Source organism: Podarcis melisellensis (genome assembly GCF_964234715.1).
Source record: "Podarcis melisellensis genome assembly, chromosome: 1".
In the NCBI taxonomy this organism is placed as follows: Eukaryota; Metazoa; Chordata; class Lepidosauria; order Squamata; family Lacertidae; genus Podarcis; species Podarcis melisellensis.
Window position 1 is genome coordinate 57,744,400 of NC_138528.1, and position 22,502 is coordinate 57,766,901.

At 43.4% G+C, this 22,502-nt stretch overlaps 1 protein-coding gene across 1 annotated transcript; it reads left to right on the forward strand.

Annotated features, from left to right (window-relative positions):
- The first annotated feature begins 358 nt into the window (after positions 1–358).
- FGF4 (fibroblast growth factor 4) lies at positions 359–18,782 on the forward strand. The gene is made up of 3 exons (XM_081882742.1): positions 359–1,441; positions 5,406–5,509; positions 13,252–18,782. The coding sequence occupies exons 1-3, from the start codon at positions 1,108–1,110 to the stop codon at positions 13,426–13,428; spliced, it is 615 nt and encodes a 204-aa protein (XP_081738868.1). The 5' UTR covers positions 359–1,107; the 3' UTR covers positions 13,429–18,782.
- Positions 18,783–22,502: the final 3,720 nt, after the last annotated feature.

A 22,502-nucleotide genomic window follows, 5' to 3' on the forward strand; every position in this document is an offset into this window, starting at 1 on the left:
TTTCCCCCAGTTTAAAAGGTCCCGTTCAGATTCTCGTTTTGTCTCCACTGAGCCCTTTAATACCTTCTCTTTTGTGCGCAGAGTTTCCCTTACTAACTTTTCTCAAGTTCGGTTTTCTCAGTGCTTCCAACCTCTCCTTTCTTGCAACAACTGTTTTGGCCTTTCATGGAGAGTTTTGTTTTGTTTTCTTGGTGGTTGTTGTGTGTTTTTTTGCACACTCTAAAGCAATGTTACTTGGAAACAGCCGAAGCTTAAATTCCACAGACTTCCACAAAGTATGACATTGTTGGAAGGGAGACGGAGGCAGGCGTCTTGGGCATTCTTCTGCGCCTTTGGGGACTCGGGCGCGCTTGGCGCGCGCTTGGCAACCAGAAAAGGGAACCGCGGCGGAAAGTGCCCTGTTAACTCTTCTTTCAAGGGGTGTGTGTGGAATCCACTCTTTTTATTAAAAGTGGACTTTTTCTTTTTTTTTAAATACTCTCTGCCCTTCTTCCTCTGCCCAGCTCCGCTTGGAAGTGGCGGGTGATGATCATCTCGGGGTGATCACTTCGCGTTCCGCTCAACTCAGCTGCTGCCTCCAGCACTCGGTGGTGATGTAATAGGTGCAAGCGAGGCACATGGATCTATAAATGCCGTGGCTTGAGGGGGGTCAAGGGGCTGATGGCTGAGCAGCCGGACCAGAAGATCCCCACTCGACAGGAGCCCTCTGGGACGGAGATCAAGTTCAGAAGGAGCTGGGGCTGAGTCGATCTCCCCAACGCCCCCACCTCTCTCTCTCTCCACCACGACGCTTCTGCCGGGCGCCCCCTCCCCGGGTCTTCGCCCAGCCCCTTCCCAACGTGGCTTGCTCTCCCGTGCAACCTGACCAGAGTGTCTCCAGTTCCTTGGGGGACTGAGCTGCCTGGGCTCTCTCTTTGGCACCCTCTCTCTCTCTCTCTCTCTCCCCCCCCCCCGCTTTCCTCCTGTGATCTCTCCAGTCCGAAGTGGGAAGCTCTCCTCTCTCTCTCTCTCTCTCTCTCTCTCTCTCTCTCTCTCTCTCTCTCGGCGCGCGGAGAGGGTATATTTTTAGAGCGATCGCCTCCCTGCTCGGCACCACGTGTGCTGCCCATGTTGCTCGGAATGACTGGCCCCTCTTCGGCCTGCTTGCCAGTCTTGCTCCTGGGACTGCTGTCGCCTTGGCTGGCCGGGCGCTGCATGCCCGCTTTCGCCCAGCCCCACCAGCAGCCCCAGCACAACGACACCCTGGAGTGGCGCTGGGAGACGCTCTTCTCGCGCTCCATGGCCAGGATCCCCGGGGAAAGGAGGGAGCCCAACCGCGACGGCGACTATCTGCTGGGCATCAAGAGGCTCAGGCGTCTCTATTGCAACGTCGGCATTGGTTTCCACATCCAGGTGCTGCCAGACGGCAGGATCAACGGGATCCACAACGAAAACCGGCACAGTAAGTCGCCACCTGTGCCCACCTGGCCAGGGACTGTGGCACTCTCCACGGGCGTGGGATCTGGTCGCTTTGCAAAGCCCCGCCAGCCCATTCCACAATTGCCTTCTGGGGAGTTTTGACGTTCCTTTAACGACAGGGTTAAATCTTACCACTTCGGAGCTCACCCGGCAGTTTTCTCCTGGGACCCGCTGGAGGGTGTGGGAATAATGATCATCTGATGTCATCAGTCCCTTATGTTCCGGTCTGGTCTGGAGCGCATTTTCTTGCATGCAGGGAGGTGGACTAGACTAGAGAACCCTTGGGGTCTTCTCCACCAGCTCGACAGTTCTGTAATTCTACCTAGAATCGCCCGAGCAAAGGTGCTTAGTCAAGCAATGCAAGGAAAAGGAAGAGAAAGAGCGCAGGGTCTCAGCAAAGCGGGCCTGCGCTGCTTTCGATGCTACCCAGGTGATCAAGTCCCTTAGACCAATAGTATTGACTCAGCCTCCCCAAAAGCAAAAGCAAACAGATTCGGAAGCCAGCAACTTCGGAGATGCCTCCGTTAAACTGGTGGAACTAAAGGGCGTTTTGTCAGGTTTCTATGGTTAGAAAACACTTCTGCAGACGGGGGAGAAATATGTCAGGTGTGGCGATTTTACTGTGTGTTGCTTCATCGCATTGCGCATATGCAGCAAAACGCATGCATGTGAAGATGATCGCCCCTGTTGATTTGCCATTTTCATGCTGTTTCCCTTATAAATAAGTTTATTCCTTGGGCATTTTGTGTGTTTGGTCCAAGGGAAATTGCAGTGTGTGAAGAGTCTCTTAATGGGATCTGTTAGTCATTTCTACCTCCATACTCAATTTTGAAGGGGGGGGGGAAATAGTCATATATGGCAGAAGAGTATGATCAAATTATTCCATTTTTAAAGCCATTAGTCCTCATGAATGCATAGGGAAAGTGTTTAAAATACCTAATGCAAAGTGCCAGCTTGGGAACTATTCATTTTATCTTCTGTATAACAGCCCGATGCCATTCAGATGTTTTGGGTTACAACTGCCATCAGCCCCAGCCAGCACAGAGTTTGAGGGCGGGGGGGGGGGCAACAGGTTGGGGATGACTTCTCTATCATTTAGGCAGCTATATATTCTGTGGCTGGCTGAGTTACTCTTGCTCTAGAGTGGGATACGGGAGGACGGCAATCTAAAATGTAAAAAAACAACAACCAGCATTCTTAAATTCTGGGTTTGTAAGCTTGGTTGCATTAGGTATTTCAAATGGAGTTCGGTCCCAGAAAATAAACCACTTTGCTCGTCCCCAGCTCTGAGTTCAGGAACTGGTTACACAGAAATAAAAAGTTGCGTCACTCCCACTGTGAACAGAATAAACTGTCTCGAAGCAATTGTTGCATGGGCTCCTAGAAATACTACTGCTGATCAAAAGGAATCAGGTGTTTTTCACTGTCCCAGCGGGAAGCCTCCTGGTTTGCAGTGAGACACTGCTCAAATAGCACCCCCCTCCTTTTGCAGGAGGGTTGCAAATAGTTAATTTGGGATTCCAGATCCCACAGAAGCTCTGCCAAGAAGTTAGGGCAGTCCACTAGGAAAAGCATCTGTTAGTGACTTAACCTCATGGCCCTGTGGCTCTAATTCTAACTACGGTCCAACTGAAACAATAGGACTGGGGAGGAAGGGTTAGAGACAGCAGCATGACAAATGCTTCACATGTCCTGAAACATATTGTTACTTATTTTAACCTGGACGATGTGGGGGATCACTGCCAACCATTAAAACATGCACACACACATACACACAAACTCTTTAACCGTATCCGGGTGCTTTTGTGGTGCTCTCCTGTCACTTAATGAATGGAAGGAGTTTAAAGGAGTTCTGTTCACTTAAGGAATGGAATTGCGCAGGACTCCTATACACACTTACCTGGGAGAAAATCCATTCATCTCAATGGGACTGACTTCTGAGCCTGCATGCATAGAGTTGCCAATGTAGACTGATTATTAGGCAGCAAACCTCATCAGGGTCAATCTACACACATGACAACTGCCACAGAGAACCACTTCAAACCAGTCCATGTGCAATGTTTAGCACATGGAAAGTCATTCAGTGTGGCCAACCAGAAGGGGTAGTTTGACCATGTCAACACAGTTCGTTCCTTTTCAGATATCTGGGCGATCAATCATGGGGGAAATAATAATGCATGGTGCATGCAGGAGTAGATGTATATGGGGAGAGGAAGACTAAATTGTGCCCCTGAGTAGAGATTCACCCTACTCTGCTGAAGCATAGTGCCTTGATAAGCGTGTGTGTGTTCAAGGCTGCAAAATGAAGCTTGGCACCCAGAGCGTGATTTCTATTGTCCAGTATTATTGTGTCATTAGCCTGCATCCTTGCTAGATGCTGCCAGCTTCTAGGAGCTGAGCCTCTATCATGTAACGGTCCTTTGCTTGCATCACCACAACTTTTCCAGTAATTTTAATGTAAGTTACTTTGGCTCGCTCAGTGAGAAAAGCAATTTCTTCTTCTTATTAGAAGATTGATCAGTAAATAGATAGATAGATTAGATATAGGCAGTGCTTTTTTCTGAGGGGTACTCAACAGTTTGTAGTACCAGCACTTTTTTAATGGATATATTAAAAGTTTGGTACTTACTGTAACAACTTCATGGTGAATGCCAGCACCATTTTTCTAGAAAAAGCACTGGATATATTATTATTATTTATTATTATTTATTAAATTTGTAGACAGTCTTAGATGGGACACAGGAGGCGTTGTGGGTTAAACCACAGAGCTTAGGACTTGCCGATCAGAAGGTCAGCGGTTTGAATCCCTGTGAAGGGGTGAGCTCCCATTGCTCGGTCCCTGCTCCTGCCAACCTAGCAGTTTGAAAGTACGTCAAAGTGCAAGTAGATAAATAGGTACCACTCCAGTGGGAAAGTAAACGGCGTTTCCGTGCACTGCTCTGGTTCGCCAGAAGCGGCTTAGTCATGCTGGCCACATGACCCAGAAGCTGTACAGCAGCTCCCTTGGCCAATAAAGCGAGATGAGCACTGCAACCCCAGAGTCGGTCACGAATGGACCTAATGGTCAGGGGTCCCTTTACCTTTATACAGTCCTATATCTGTAGATCTTAGGGCGTTCACAACATGAAACCACAATATAAAAAAACAGAAAATACATAATAAAAACAAAAACAAAAACAACACAATAATCCCCCCTTCCACAACATATTTTAGAAGGGTATATACAGTAGACATAGAATTATTAACAGTAGGATATCCCTCCAACCTCCATTATCACACACTGACAGACACCAAGTTGTACATTCGCATGTTCCACCACACACACAACCATAGGAGAAAATTGCATCAACCTTGCTCTATACAGCTTAGCACATGAGAGTCACCACCAAGTGGGGCGACTGAAAGTATTTTCAACAAAGTGGCAGTAACATATAGAGCAAGCCTATATCTACGCATTAGATTGCTTTAAAGAAACCAAGCCTTTGGATCACAACTCGTTAATTCTAGAGTATCCCAAAGAGATCGAAGGAATTGCTCTGAAGCTGAGCACCTTGGAGATTGCTGAACAAAGTCATCTGTTCACAATACATAGGATGTGCTTAGAAGTGGACTATTCCCAAACACTTACTTCTGAGTAGCCCCATTGATGACATCAGAAAATGGATTCAGAATTGTATCATTGCTGCTAAATCAGTATAGCATCCTCTTATCCTTTTCCAGAGGGACATCTATGTTAGTCTTTTGGCGCAAAAACAACAGAGACTGGTGGCATCCTAAAGACTAATATATTTATGATGGCATAAGCTTTCATGGACTATGGTCTATTTCATCAGATATATGAAATGTTATTCTCAGTTGCTGGTATTTGTGATTTAAGAGAACAGCAATGGCTTACACTCAGATATATCTCTTAGCTGGCTCCCTATGCATTTTTCCCCTTCTTACAGGTTTGCTTGAAATCTCTCCTGTGGAAAGAGGAGTGGTGAGCCTCTTTGGTGTTAAAAGTGGACTCTTTGTAGCCATGAACAGTAAAGGCAAACTCTATGGAGCTGTAAGTAGTCTTGAACGTGCTCAACTATGTGTCTTTAACCCCCCTTTTAAAGTGTTGATGTGTTGTTTTGATGTAAAATGGAGTGCTCCTGAGCCTTGACCCTCTCAAAATATATTAACATGGAAACCAGTGAGAGATACCCAACTAAATAATGCTCAGAGCAGAGTAGTCTATTGATTTTAGTGGTTCTGCTCTAAGCAATACAAACATCGAATATCAAACAATAATTCCACACACACCCTTTTATTTGATGAATAACACTTTAAACTGCAGGAAAATCAGCATAGAAATATTTGAACCAATGCATATTTTAATAGTCAGGTTAGGTTACTGAGCAAGTCCCAGTGGCAGTTGTTCAGTTATCTTCAGTGTGGTCTATGGTAGAGAACTATAAGTGATTGGGTACCTCCCTTGCCACTGGAATCTTAATGTGCAAGCTTAATGTGCAAAAAATAAAAAAAATACAGCACCTGGTTATCTTGTTTGGCAAATTAAAGGGCAATACAAAAAGCTTCCATCTGATAATATAAGGATTTACACATATTTGTTTTAACGAGGCGATAAAAAATAAATTCCAAACTGTGTTCCAGGGACACATTTGTGTGGTGCTATTGCACAAATATATTTAAATAAAATAAAATAAGGATGCAACCCGATATAGAGTACGCTTACCTCGGAGCAGTGCAGGGTCTGCCACAGGGACAAAGTAGCGGTAAAGAGAGGGAGCTGTGCTTGCTGTGTCTCGACACCATCTGATGCTCTGGCCTTCCCCCTTTTCAATTAGCCTCTGCTGGAGACTGCATTGAGTGTGACTGCACCAGTCATTCTGATGCAGAGGTCCAGTAGAATTACCTGCCCTCTGAGAAAGCCTGTGTAGGGCAGCAACATGTCATTGGACACCAGTTCCGTGGAGAGCCACAAGCTCCCCAAAGCTACTTGATTTAAAGCATCCAAAACATCACAAAATAGTGAGCAAGCTTTTGAGTTCTCCGGAGTTTTTCTTCAACCTGGGTGTTAGGTAAAATAGGCTCAGGGAAGGAAACATGGGAGAAAGAGCTGGATATGATGTTGGAGTCCCAAAGCCTGCCACTTTTACTAGTCTTAAGATGGAGTGCCAGAAGATTTTGGGATGGGGAACTTGGACTCTGGGTTGGACTCTGAACTCCCATCAGCCCCAGTCAGCATGGCAAATGGTCAAAGCTGATGGGAGTTGGAATTCAACAACATCAGGAGGGCCACAGGCTCCCCATCCTGCTTTAGATAGTCTCAAGGAGCTCCCAGGTCGAAGTTGGTTGTGGAATTGGCGCTGCTCACCCACACCGGTATTTGCAGGGTCTGCTGAACATTGTCATCTTCAAATTGCTGGCATTTTAATCTGCAATCCTCCTTACTTCAGAAAATCCAACATGGAAAAACAACTCTCTCTCTCTCTCTCTCTCTCTCTCTCTCTGTGTGTGTGTGTGTGTGTGTGTGTGTGGTTACTGGTGGTATGGAAGTTTATGCGTGCATTTCCCCTCTGACAGGTACATTGTCACATGTCTGTGGCCTCTAATGCTACGTTCTTACTTCCATTTCTTCCTCATTGAGGAAGCCATTTTGTTTTCAGTGGCCCAAAGGATAGGACCATGCCAGCAATTGCTGGATGCTGATTTCACATTTGAACATTCTAGTTAGGAAGAGCTGCTCTCTCAAGATCTCCATCCAAGACATTACCTTGCAGCTGGTAACGTAGCACATACATCATGCTATAATGATAATCATATTGATTGTAATGATATTAATAATAATTCTTCGGAATGCTTGAGCAGTCAACATTATTCAAGCAAGTAAGCAAACAAACAATGGGAAACGGATATTCTACCACCATCCCTTGACAGCACAAGCCTTCAATTTGTCTATCATGACACATGATAACTAAGTCAGGCAACATTTGCTCTTGTGCACTAAGTGGCAATTTTTGGTGCATATTCACAGGTACAGAAATACCTGTGTGCATGCCCAGTATTGAAGATGGCTATGGATATATTGCTATGGACATTATGCAATAATGCAATAATGCATAAACTCACTAATTTGGATGGCAAGCAGTGGAATAGCAATGAAGATCTATGAGTGGAAAAATGGAAATGTGTTGAAGCTAACCAAACACACACAGAGACCAATTGGATCTGAATGATCTAGTTGTAGTCTGGAAGCAATCCCAGTCTGGAAGCACCAAGCACCATTAATTAGCTAAGTCCCGGCAAAGTTCAAAAGAGCTTTCATCTTGCACAAGGAGCTGCTGAAACTAAGAAGCAAGAAGTGCTGCTTCCTATATTTTGAAAATATAAATTCAGACCTATTTCCAGCACAGATTCAGTCCCTTGTAAGGTGAAGTTTGGTTTCCAATTTTAATTTAAAAAGAACATGTATTGGAGTTATCTAAAGTGGGGAAAACACATTGTGCCACAATCTGATGAGCAATTGCACCATTTGTTTATTGGCCATTGTTTGAAAAAGGGACAAAGCAAATCAGTAAATGATATTCAGACTTAAGATACACAAATATTCATCTGATCTTCTGGAGAAGGATTTAGTTGTTTGTATCTGCATTTTTACAAAAAAAAAAAGTTCTATAAAAAACACACAAACAAACCATACACAATCTTGAGAACAAATAGCCAAAGGCATTTCATTTCTTGAGGCCCACTTGGTTACTAAAAATAATGCAAGTCTTGTTTATGGTCATTTCCAGCTGTCCTTCTCTTGTGGCCTCGCTGTTTGTCTAAGCTCGTGTGAGCAGGGCTTTCAGTCCAATGATTCCGCAACGGGATCACTTTTGCATTGACTTGTCCTAAAGAGCTATGGATGCAAAAGGCTCAAGGCTTTCATTGCAAAAGTCTTTAACCTTGGACTTCTTCTCACTTTGGGAGATATAATTGAGTGTGACGCTTCCTTTTGTTTTCTGCGTCTATAGAGATTTGTCACCAATTATCTTTTCCCTTCTGCAGTATTATAACATTTTGTGTGTTTGAGCAAAAGCTGCATTCTTTGCTCTACATCTCAGAAAAAGCCCTTAGAGCAGCTCTGCAGCAGCGGCAGCTCAAAGGCCTTTCTATTCCTTCTACCAGGGCTCAAAGGCAGGAACCCCTTTCCACTGTTGCTCCCCAGCAGCTGGGATTCAGTGGGTTACTGATTCCAGAAATTCCTCCTAGCCATCATGGCTTGTGACTATTGATAGCCTGGTCTTTCATGAATGTCTCATTCTCCTTCAAAAGCAGTCTAAACTAGTGGCCATGATCACCACGTCCTTGTGCTACTACATGCCATATAAGAACATTTGAGTATAAAATGTCCAAACCACAGTCCACAACACCTTAGTTCCAGTTGGAGAAAGTAGTTTGCGGATTACTGGGGTCCACAAGGGCCTTGAGATGCCACACTTACATTTACGTAGCGTATTGAGCGATGGCATATGTAGTCTTTGGGTTGTAGTATAAAAGTCTACATGCAGAGAAGATGCAGGAATAGTGCAAGATCTTTTCTTGCAGTGTCTCTGAGAAAAAGCCAAAGCCTTGGGCTTGTAATGTATCCTCTAGCTGTGATGTTGCTATTTGCAACATTTGCAAAAGTCAAGATCAGCTCAAGATTAGCAAAGTAGAAGGGAGAAGTAGTGAACTTAAGTTGAAGGCTCAGAAGGTCTGTGTTCCAGTGACCAGGGATTTTGATTTCCCAGGAGATGGGACAAAACCAAACAATGGACAAGGCTTAGAATTGTGTACCTGTCAGTAACTCTGTCTAGCTTCCCGTTTTACTATATCTTCCCATTAGATTTAGCCATTTTCCTCATCAGTGTGCTGTTCTGAACTTCAACAACTCTTTGCAATTTGCTTGGCGGATTCCCATCAGTTTCAGAAAATCTGTTTCTAATAAACCAACAGTTCTGACTTTGACCCTTGGATGGTGATCAGCATTCTATGATGGAGATACATGGGTGTTTTCCCCCTCCCCCCTCCCCCCCAGCGCTGGCTATTCCATATATGTTTTTTAACCTGGGAAAACACCATTCTCTTTCACTCCCTACCCGAGATAGTGCATCGATACAATAAAGATTGCACTGTGGAATGTGGTTGTGCAGGTATCATTGGGGCACCTATCAGATTTTGCCTGCGATTTGTATGGAGATGAGCCCCACAACTCTATCCCTATGCCATTTTGTAACTTTGAAACGCCCTATTTCAGCAAGCCACAAAGCAGCTTTATTTAGGAAGAATGCTGGGAACATAAGCAAAAGTCTCCCTGCCCCTCTCCCACCCTTGCCTCTTTATACAACCCTTTTAGCTTACTCCTCCGGGGCTGAGAATTCCCCCTCTCTAGTACTAGAGTGCATAGCTCCCCTGATAAAAATCTCCCTTCGAGTCCAATCTCCCTTCTTCGAAACATCCTTAATGTAATGGAAAGATGTCTCCCTCCCACTTCATTTTTAAGGCAGCTGCCTGAGGATTTTCCATGCATGTACAGATCCTAGAGGGTTTACAGTTGCAAGTGTAAGAGGAGACTTTTCCCTGCAGTTGAGTGCATGCACCCACATGCTTCAAACAGCCAATTCATTTAGTTTAGTGTGTGTGTGTTTGTGTGTAGCATTCAGCTATGCACTACTCAGAGTAGACCCATTTAAATTAGTAGACCTAACTTAATCATGTTTCATAATTTCAATACATCACTCAGAGTAAATCTTAGTTGACTTTGACCCATAGATTGCTGAGATGAGGCTGGAGGTCTGACTGGCCAAACAGTCAGAGAGCAGATTCCGTGGTGGAATCACTGTTGGGGTAGATATCCCTGGAATCATTATTGCAGTGGATTTCTGAGGTGGATACTGAGATCTACCCCCAATGTGGGTCAGAAGATAGCAGAGGCTATTTGCAGTTTGTACTGTGTTGCTGGATGGAGACATGCTACTGGAAAGCATTATGTACTAGCAGCTGAAAGACCATGCCAGTATCCTTAACTGCAGGCGGACTTGATGCTGTGTTTGTTCACCAAGCACAGATGATTCATTTTGTAAACCCGTGTGAAGCATACAGGTAGGAATGCAGGCACCTGAAGATATCCAGGTGCTGAGTCCCAGTGGTGGTGGTTTGTGTGAGCAGATATGTAAGAAGCATTTCCAGGGGGAGGGAGAAGGTATACATTGCAGTAGGCATCGGGGTGGCCAGCTTCTGCCAACACTGTATTACCTATACTAGTGCTTTGTTAAGGCCAAGAGTCCAGAAATGGATCTCCTAGGCCTGGAGTGCCACCGATAAGAAATTGAAAAGTTTGGAGACAATGTAGATTTTTATTTTGCTGCTTCTAACCATTTCAAAAAACCAGTGTGAAGTGAGACGCTGGGCTGTGCACCAAACAAAAGATTCAGTACAACCTACAGTTTGGCATATTGGAAAATTGCCCAATTTGATCTCAAAAGCTTTGAAGGCTGCTCCATTTGACTTGGGTCTGAATTTGAATTCCTATTGAGAGAAAAAATGAAGTGTCAGGCCTCTCCCATTAAGGGGATTTAAAAAAATGGCTGTAGCCTTTACCTTTTGACAAAATTGGGTGAAAGTTTCATGCACCGTGTATCTTTTATATGAATAAGGCCTTGCAGAAAAATAGGTCTAGAGGATTGTTTTGTTGTTGTTGTTCTGGACACCTTTACTTTTTGTTTTTAATGGAACTGTCCATATATCTTCTCTATATTTGTTGGCAGAATTGGGTAAAATCTGCAGGCAAGGTTATAATAATTTTATAATAATTTATTATTTCTACCCCCAGCCACTCTGGGCGGCTTCCAACAGAACCTTAAAAACAGAATAAAACTTCAAACATGAAAAACCTCCCTAAACAAGGCTGCCTTCAGATGTCTTCTAAAAGTTGGATAGTTGTTTATTTCCTTGACATCTGATGGGAGGGCATTCCATAGGGTGGGAGCCACTACCAAGAAGGCCCTCTGCCTGGTTGCACCTTACAGTGGGGTAGGAGAACTGGGGGGGTGGATCCCCTTTTATTTTACCTATGCAATTTGCGTAAAAGTAATGTATGTTATTCAGTGCTCTCATATAAGAAACCTGCCAAATTACAGGCAAGCAGGTCTGGGGTGCATGTGCTAGGTGCATGTAAAAATTGTTGGTTTTTTAAGGGGGAGAGAGAGGAGCAAGCCTGTTTCCCTCCCTGTGGTTTTGTAGGCCATAAGATTAGTATGAAAATGGCATTTATCATAGCAGTGCCACCAGGAAAGTAAGATATAACATTTCAGAAGGATGGGTGCTGGGGCTACAGAGTTACAAAGAATGGGAAGCCATACAGCTTCACGTCTGCATTCTTTTTAATCGGCACAAAAGATCTCAGAAATACAGATTTGACAGGCATGGATTGTGGACTGTGCGTCTCTCCCAGGCCACACCCCTCACTTCCCCTGCTCTGTGTTCTCCCTTAGTACTTTTTCTGGCTGGAATGGTCCCTTAAACTGTGATAATGTGATGGAGAGGGGGCGTGTATGCATGCATGCGAAATCCTCTGGTTTTTGTGTGGTTGCAATGTAGCCTAATGTTGCTCCATCCACTTTTGCCTATGACCACACCCACCACTGGCAGGCAGCGTTCAGAAGGGAATCCACAGCAGACCTAGAGCATTTGCCATCCCTTTGCATGGATTTAGGTACCCACTCTTATCCCGTTTTCTCTTATCTATCATGTGGGTGAATATACTATTAGGGCAGGCTGCTCATGAGTGGCTTGTGGATCTCAGAGGACTGAGCCTGATTGAATGTGTCCAAGACACGTCAATAAAATCTCCATGTGGAAGTGCTCCTAATCTAGGCATGGATTATTTGTGTTCATTCATAAATCTGTTCTGTCCAATTTCCTTGCCAATCTGCATATGTTTTTAAAACTCCTTTAAAAAACTGCATTGTTAAAAGTATTTCCCCCTCAGTATCTACAATTTTTTGTACATATTTCATTTGAAAAATACATATTTTCTGTATTACAACCTAAAATACACATTTCATTTGCATATTGGTACTTGGGGTTTTTTTTTTTTTTGACCCAAGAATTGTATTTCAAACTTCAGAAAAATGCAGAAACCACAGTGCCCCTATCATGTAATGTTTAAAAATGGTGATGGGGTGAAATTTTTGAGCAGCCCTCCAAGCGTGATTCAAAGCCTGTGGTTTTTTTAAAAATAAATAAATCATGGTCTCTGTCTCAAAAGGGCAATTTGAAGCCTCAGTTGTACAGTATGATACACTTGAAAGGAAAACTAGAGAAAAGTCAGCTGCTGAGGTGTATCGTCCCTGCACCTGTTCTACAAAACAAACAAATCTTTTCTACATCTAAGTCCCTGTTCTGTAAAAAAAAGCTTGTGGTCTCTGTGGCTCACAGGAAATATTAATGAACGCAAAATGGAGCATCAAATACCACTTGTGTGAAGTTAACTTTCTGTCTGCTGTGCAGCTATGAGAAGGCACAAGAGTCCTCCCCCCCCCAAAAAAAGTTGGCAACCTCTAAATTCTCCCGTCGAATACTTTGAGAAATATATTATTCTTGAAAAGTGGTATACAGATGTGCTAAGAGAAATATAATAGCATATTTATTTAATTTTGTAGACCGCTTTGTTTTTCAGCAGAAATCTCTGACTTCTGATCCCTAACAGAAAACTTCCATCGTTCTCTCTCCCTCTCTCCCTCCCTCCCTCCCTCTCCCCCCAAATTCTCATTTCAGAATCATTTCAATGATGAGTGCAAATTCAAAGAGATTTTGCTGCCCAACAACTACAACGCCTACGAATCCCAGATCTACCCCGGGATGTACATAGCCCTGAGCAAAAATGGACGAACAAAGAAAGGCAACAAAGTCTCTCCCACCATGACAGTGACACATTTTCTTCCTAGGATCTGAGCGCTTGTCCCTTCAGACTTCACCTCAGGGAAGTGGGGAGGAGGCGAGAGACCCGAGAGGCGGAGGAGGGGAAACCTATGGTGCACTTTTCTTTGAAGAGTTTTATGCAAGAGTAGATGTAAGATATTTAAATTATTTAATTCTGTATATATTGCCAGAAAGTTATTTATAGTTCTGATTTTTAAAAAAGAAATTCCTTTTAAAAAAAAAAGACAAAAAAAAAGCATAAAACAAAATCCTCCGACTTAAGCTATTCATTGCACAATGCAACGACAGAGGACTCTTTTGCATTGTGGCTTATTTTACTTTGTTTTGGGTAAGTTATCACAGGTGTGCTGCTATTATGTGTTGTTGTTTTTTAAAACGTGAAATCCGATTCCTATATTTACAATGTTTTGCACTGTTCTCTGTGTTGTACAGTGTTGGCTAGTGAACATGATTTTTTTTGTTTTGTTTTGTTTTTTTAAAGAAACCAATGATAACTGCCAGGTAAGGTCTTTAGTCTTTGAAGAATGAGTGGGCAAAACCTCCCTCTTGTTCTGATGCCAGCTTGTTGCAAGCAATGCACAATGTCTGACCTCCTTTTGTGCAGCATTGCTGTTTCATTGAAATGGTATCAGTTTACTTCTGGTGCAGAAAGTGCAGTGTTGAAGTACCACCCTGACAAGCTGTTTTTAGATCTGCTGCTGCTGAACTCTGAACTTCCCTGCAGTCAATCTCTCCGGAGCCCCTGAGACGCAATTCACCAAGTAATATGGGAGAATGACTCTTTTGAACTAACATGGAGGCTGCTCAGCAGCAGTGCTTGGTGAACTGTGCCCTTAGCAGACAACTCTTAAACATGTAGAATCAATTTCCAGGAATATTATTCTATTTTAACTTTAAAAACAAAAACAAAAAACTGGACAAAAGCAAACCTTTTGACCCATCAGTTACTGTGTGCTCACTTTCCTCCCTCCATCAAGGTTCACACTGTGTGAAACCAGTAGGCCACAATTAATTAGTAACATTTAATTTAAATGTGATAACTCTATTCCTCTTCCCTGCCAAATGTGTAATTCTGGCAATGTCTGAAGAGCATGTCATCAAAAAAGATCTCTCTCTCTCTCTCTCTCTCTCTCTCTCTCTCTCTCTCTCTCTCTTTCTCTTTCTCTGATATGGCCAGATGACTGAAGTTTCTCTACATCCTTACTGATGTATTGGTGTATTGTTCCTCTACTTCCTTATTGATGTATTGTTTTTAATGCAATATTTAGAAGGAGAAAATGTGCTGCTGCCTTTAAGGCTGCAATCCATAACCCACTACAGTATGTCTAAGTTACCTTAGAGCACACTGCTGTAACAGAAACTGGCTTTGATGCTCTGGTTGGTAGCTGTGCTTGCTGCAAAGTCATCATCTGAGTGATCGCCAGAGATGCATGAGGGCAGTCCCTCGCTGAGAAAGGGCCTGTTAGTGGTACGCTTTGGAGATGAGTCATTCCAGTGATCACCGGCACTGCTAGCAGCTTGAGATACAGCTCTCCTACTTTCTGGCATAGCAATAGCTGATTATCCTGGACCTCAGTAATTTTGTGAGAAAGTCTTGCCCGTGGATGGCTGCTTTCAGAAGCCAGGATCACTTCTGGGGAGGCCAAAATCTGCTTAGAGTACAGTCAGGATATGGCAGCTGAAGGGCTCTGGGATATGGTGGAAGCCTTGCTACACTAGCAGGATCTGGATTATGTCTTTGCTCCTGGACTAATCTGGTGCAAATACATGAATACGCTGGCACAACTCAACGCTGGCATATCTGTTTTGCAGGTGCATCAAGATGTGGGAAGGGAAATGGGTGGGGCAGAACAGATGTAGAGCCAAACTGCCTCCAATGACAGGGCAGCTTTGCACCAGCTGTAGAGTGGGCATAAGGAAAATCCCATACTGAGGATGAAATGGAGAGAGAGAGAAAACTACCCCCCCTCTCTTGCCCCAGGCATGATGGAGTAAAGGAGATGGCACATTGCTCCAGCATCAGTGCTCCCACAGCATCAATGGACTATAGGATTGCTCTGCCTGTTTGTTACATATGCAGTTGACCTACTGTGATGTAAATGGCTTATGGGTTGCAGCCTTAGGATTTCATTCCCTGACATAACTGATTCATGTCTACCTCACTCATTCTTGAAGCCAGTTTCCTAACACAGTCTGCATGGAAGGTGCATACATTTCTCTCTCTCATACCCCCCTCCCTGTTCATTCAGTGTTGTAATTCCCCTGTGGGAAGGGGCATCCAAAATCCCCCCCTCCCTATGTAGCCAGAAGTATTCCAGATAGTGCTGGTTGCATCCAATTTGAGCCTTGTCACGTTTGTGCTATCTTTACCCAGTGATTTACTTTTAGTAAGGATAATCATGGTGAAAATATTTGCAGACAGCTGTCAGGCTGCAGCACTATATGGCCATCCAGTAACCCTATATTTTTCTTTATATATTTTGTGAATGTAAACCATGTCTTTAAAGCAAAGAATGAGCAGGCAGGTTTAAGAATGGTGGCAGGGGGATGGAGAGGCGGAGAAAAGGAAAGTCTAAAACTTCTACTAAGTTTTGAGCTGATTGGATGTCTTTTTTAAATAGAAGTGAAACTTTGAAAGCAATATACAAAGTTCTTGGAAAACAACAGTTAGGAAGCCTTAGCAATAGCTCACACGGTTCTGATTTGAGATCTGCAGCCCCAGCAAATCGAGGGTTATGATGAGGCATAATTCTAGTTGCTGCAGAAGAGCAATATCACAAATACAGTATTATGCTGCTGTTACTGCAGGCAGCCTTGCTGCCACAGAGATTTATGATGGGAGTGGGCGAGCTGGTGCCCTCAATCACTTTGTCTAGATAGGGCTGCTTTAGACCACAATCTGGAAACTATTCCCATTGACTTCAGTGGGGTTTCTTTTGAGTATATATGCAAATGTCTTTAATCTATAGCCTAACAAACCTTGAGTCGCCTGGTATTCAGTCTGCCTTGTTCCGCCCTCCTCTTTATGGCAGGGATATAGGAAGCCAACTTATATCAAATCGAACCATTTGTCCATCCAGCCTAGTATTGTCTCCTTGTGGCTGTCAGTAGCTTGCTAGGGCTTCAGGTGGAGGTCTATCCCATCAGCTGCTATTCAATCCTTGTAACTGGAAATTGATTGAACCTGGAACCTTCTGTATGCAAAGCAAGCGATGATCCTGGCCCACCAAGTCTCAAGGGTGGATCAAAATGGCTGAGCTTGAGCCATTGTCCCCCTTTCAGGTGGCAAAATCAGGTGTGGCCATATTGGGGGGATGTGGGGGGATTTTTTAGTTTGAGACATTTGTGTTTGGGGCAGGGGAGGTTACTATCTTCCCGTTTCTTTTGTAACTTTCAAAATCTGCTGGGAGGGAGGGTGGTGGCAGCCAGAGCCCAGGTGTTGTCTTTAAGGTAACCAAGTTTTGTTACCCAAACATGGTGAAATTTGTGGGGAAGTGCTGTAGTTTAACATTCAGACATTTGCTTTGCATGCATAAGGTTCCAGTTTCAGTCCCTGACATTTCCACACAGAGCTGGAAACAGCTCCTGTCTGAAACTCTGGAGAGCTGTTGCCATTCAGAGTAGGCATCCTAAGCTAGATAGACCTTCTTGGCAGGAGAAGATAAGGCAGCTTTCGACCCAGTTTGTTTAAATGCTGGTCAGTATCAAACCATGTCTGATAAACTTGACTTGCTGACTACTTGTAGTAAGCTAACCAAGTTCAAACACTGCAGGGCATTCTGCTTAGTTTAAAAGTGAAAGTGAAAGCTCCTCCTGTTCTGCTGATAGCCACAGAAAGCAGAGCTGGGAGCCTTCAAGCCTGGGGCTCATATAAGCTCATGCCTGTGCACGTAACAGTAAACTGCAACTGGTGCCATGGGCGTAGCCAAGAGGGGCAGCTGCCCCCCCATCAATAAAATTGCTTAGCAAACTGAGGTTCTCCCCCACCCCACCCATAAAATCCTAGCTACAATCATGGTGCTACATTAAAAACAACAACACCACCTTATGTCCTGGAGTCATGTGTGTATCATCAAAATACCAAGGTTGCAGAAATTCATCTTTCATTTCATTTCATTTTCTTTTCTTTTTTTTTACATTCCTGTATATTACTAGAGTTACACATACATGAACCATATTGTGCTTATGAATGACTTGCATAGATACTGTAATTAATGGATGATCTTGAAGAATAAAGCTACTCATAGGTATTGTTGGAAGCTAATTCAGAATTTGGGGAGTATGGAAGATGAACTTCCCTGGTCTGAAATACACACACCTCGATTATAAGGTGAGGCCAGTCCCCTCCAAAGTTGGGTCTGGCACAACGTGGGGTTGCCCCATCCCCATTGCTAGCCAGTTCTCTCTCAAAACCATTTACCCTCTCCGGTTCCTCTCAAAACAACCTTACCCTTGAGAAAAGGGAGGGGGTAACAAAAGTGGCAACAGGCAATTTTATGTTTTGGACTTAATGCTCTTGCATTAAGTGTGTGTTACTTTGCTCCAGAAATGTGGTAAGTCAGCCCTACTGTGTTTGGAAGCAAAAGATTGGTTTCCCATTTCCTATTTCCCCCCGGGGATAACTTGGAAATAACCAAAGGGGCTTGTCCAAGCATTATTTGAGAAAGCTGGGACAAAATCAGCTGATTCTGAACAGAGCCAATGAGAGTATTCCATCAGTGCGATCAGAATATAGCTGGACCAGGGTTTCTTTAAACATAGGATGGGAAACCTGTGGCTCTCTTGATGTTGTTGGACCACACTTTCCATCATCTCTGGCCATTTTCCATGCCGGCTGGGGCTGAAAGGAGTCTGACAAAACCTGGAAGACCACAGATTCTCCCGTCCTCCAAACCATCTTGCTTCTGTTTATTTTATCCTAAGTGAAATAAGCTCTTGGCATCATGGGATGCTAAAGTGTTTCTGTGCAGTCTGAGGTATTTCTGTATCCTTCCTTCCTCTCTCTCTCGCTCTTCTCCTCTTTTCCTCTCACATGTGGGTATTTGCATTTGTAACCATCATGACTACTATCTGGAAGCTCAAGTATTTCTGTTTCCAAAGTCAAAGCAACTGGAAGCATTGGCTTTTCCTAAACCCATTGGGTGTAGACAGTTCTCTTTCAGTGTCCCTTTTGACTTCCTTTCAGTGCTCAGCTGACAGCCTCACCCTTGGTGTACTCAGAGGTAGTTTATATTGTAGTGTTCAGATAATGTTGTAAAACTTTGATATCAATGTTACATGGTACAAGCTTTCACCATTTACCAGATCTGTCTGTAGTTTTATACAGGTGTTGTTTAATATTGTGGTGTATGTGCTGTGCACATTTAAATGCATAATAAATAGATAAATGTTTACAACGGGCATGGTGTACAGGTTGAAATTATTTCAAATGCCATTGTGTCCACAGGTAGAAAACAAAAGTACTATATCTCCCTTTTATTTAAGTATAATAAAATGACTGCTTCACTTACAGCACAAGTTGAAGCATTTTTTTATGCAGAATCAAGTCCTGCTGCATCCATTTGGACTTACTCCCTAATCCTAAACATGCTTAATGAGGATCACGTTCTGTTGAACATAGTGTGGCTTTCTTTGGAGTAAGCATGTGTAGGCTCAGGTTACTAATCATTTATTAAGTGACTAACAGCACAGACCTATGCTTCCTTACACAGAAATAAGTTCCACTCTGTTCAATGGAAGTTTGCTTCCTGATAAGTGTGTCCCTTTATCAGGAATGGCTGCAATTACACTCCCCAATAGTGCAATCTTATGCATGCCTATTCAGCACTAAGTCATCTTGGCCTGGTTTGCACATCAGACTAAACCATTGTTAAAAATCTGTGGTTTAATGTGAACGTCCTGCATGCTGGTGCATGCTAATGATACGTTATTGCTCCGTTCCACTTCCAGTCCTGCTTCGGCACCAGGAAACCAGTCGGAGTTCGGCTTGTCCTGATATATGTCTAAACCCAAGTTTTGACCCACAAGCAGTAACCAAGGTTTGTTTGCTTGCTGCTCATGGTTTAAAGGAGACAACAATAAATGAAAAAACAACAGCACACACACATATATATGTAAATAATAATAATAATAATAATAATAATAATAATACTTCACAGCAAAGACCTTCACACAAACGCTTCTTCATGAACTATTTGGTCTCCACATTGAATCAAGATTTCTATCTAGACCTCTTTTCTGAGAGGAGAGGAAGACAAAGCAGGGAGAAATGGTCTCTCTTCCGAGCTACTTTGAGTGACAGTAAGCAGATGCAGGCTGCAGGCATGGGATGCGGTGTGGCCCTAGCAGGTTGGATGTACAAAACAGATGCACTGACCTGTTGTAAATATCTGGTGCTGACAAGCATTTCGCCTTTAACCGAATTGTATGAGCGACCGAGCTGGGTTGAGGATTTTATGTCACATATAGGCCACCCGTGATGAATCCTTGAGGCTTAGGCAAAAATATATGAGCTGTGCTGTAGCCTTCCCATCAGCACAATCCCAGCAGATGCATATGGCCAAGCACTTCACAGAAGAGAGTGACACAAGGCAATTGGTCAATATGTGTCTCAAGTTATCTAGTAAGGGACTCCCATAGCTCCTCTTTTTGTGGACAATAGTGCAAGAGCTTCCCAATAATGTAAAGCAAAGGAGAAAGAAGACAGAATTCGCCATGGAGTGCAGAGTTGATGATTGCAGTATCGTGTGGTATTACATGGGTGCTAAGTCACACTAGATCAAACACCCCAGGCAGGTCACATATTCAACAGCAAATCACTGATTTTACAAGATATCACATGACATATGTGCATGCATAATTTGTCCTTTTCTCTTGAAAAGATAGGAAAAACTCCCAGTGTCTCACAAAGTCCAGTACCGTCTCCTGAACAAGCAGATCTCTGGACTGGGGCAATGACATGGCTAGATATCTCAGATGGGTTGCCCATCTGAGATATTGTAACACTTGTTGTTGTTGTTTAGTCATTTAGTCGTGTCCGACTCTTCATGACCCCATGGACCAGAGCACGCCAGGCACTCCTGTCTTCCACTGCCTCCCGCAGTTTGGTCAGACTCATGTTTGTAGCTTTCAGAACACTATCCAACCATCTCGTCCTCTGTTGTCCCCTTCTCCTTGTGCCCTTCATCTTTCCCAGCATCAGGGTCTTTTCCAGGGAGTCTTCTCTTCTAATGAGGTGGCCAAAGTATTGGAGCCTCAGCTTCAAGATCTGTCCTTCCAGTGAGCACTAAGGGCTGACTTCCTTAAGCATGGATAGGTTTGATCTTCTTCCAGTCTATGGGACTCTCAAGAGTCTCCTCCAGCACCATAATTCAAAAGCATCAATTCTTCAGTGATCAGCCTTCTTTATGGCCCAGCTCTCACTTCCATACATCACTACTGCGAAAACCATAGCTTTAACTATACGGACCTTTATTGGCAAGATAATGTCTCTGTTTTTTAAAATGCTGTCTAGATTTGTCATTGCTTTTCTCCCAAGAAGAAGGTGTCTTTTAATTGTGTGGCTGCTGTCACCATCTGCAGTGATCATGGAACCCAAAAAAGTAAAATCTCTCACTGCCTCTATTTCTTCCCCTTCTATTTGCTGTTGTGAAAGAGCAAAACTCAGCAGACATAATTAACACTTTTGAGGATATAGAAGTTGTGAATGAATACAGATGAACAATTAAAGCACATAATTGTAGAGAACTCTGTTGATGAGAAATGTTTTGAGAATATAAGGATTTTCCTACTCAATTTTATGATTCCCTCTCCCCCACAAACATTCACAACAACTAGTTACTAACAAAACGCTAGCCCTCATTCTTTCACCCATTTCCCCCTTGGGCCTTTTGATGAGTCTCTCATGCCTGATGAGGAATGCACCTCAAGGCTTGATCTCTAGATTAGGGTGGGAGCAAATGAAAGGACATGGGGGAGATGAGAATATATTTTATAATCAGAATCAAAATCAATAATCAAAATCTTGAACAATATAAGCAAAGTGAAGAAGGCTCCTGGAACAAATTTTTCCAGCTTATTGCAAGAACAGTGATTAGAGAAAGAGAGAGTACAAAGGTGGGTCCTTAAGGGGGGGGAAATACACACACCAAAAAATTCACAATCCTTTATTGGATCCAACCAAAAGTCAGAAGAATGTGGCAAGCTTTTGAGTTCTCTAGGCAAGAGGTGATACCAAGCAGAGGGTGAGAAGGATGAGCAATAATGACAACAATAACAATAATGTAGTCATGAGGTCAGCTTGCAGACTCAGTTCCACGATACAATTAGCAGGCTGAATAAGTCCTTCCTCAGTACAACGGATATCAGATTCTACACAAAGGATTCTGGAATGAAGAAGCAATGGCTGCTCCTGATCTCTGAAAAAATAAAGCTTGCATCCCATATCTAAGTACAAGTAATAAGGGTTCCACGAGGGTTTGTTGAACTTTTGTTAAACATGGTGTGCTCAGTCAGTACCTCAGGAGTATTTTCACCCACAAACACGTGGAATCTCTATCATTCAGGCCATGGAAAAACATGTTTCTGCTCATAATCTCTTTACAGAGTTTTGCTTTAAACCTTGGAATCTAAACATTCTCTAGCCTTCCATCCCCACCCCAAGGGACTGGCATGAGAAGTATTTCTCCAGGTGGGTCTAAAACCCATGCTCTTTCAGGGTGACCTGCTGTGCATCATTTGACATTAAGCAGCTGTGTTGATCATCAGCTAACATTCCCAAATACATTTCTTGAAACCACTGGAGACAAAGCGTGGAGTGAATGCAAGAGAGAAGTAAATACTAATAGCAACTTACTGGGAACCATAGTGTTTTACTAAGTGGCTTTGACACTTCTCAGACTCCTTTAAGCTGTTGAAGGACAGATTTGTACTTCAGAGGTAGCCTGATTAACAGGCAGTTTGAACTGTGAGATGCTAATGGAGACAAACATTGTCAAATCACTTTCTTCAACTGCTATGAAACAGTGTAAATGAAGAAGCATGATGCTCCATAGGAGTGTAGTGGAAGGACCACAGTGATGCTCAAA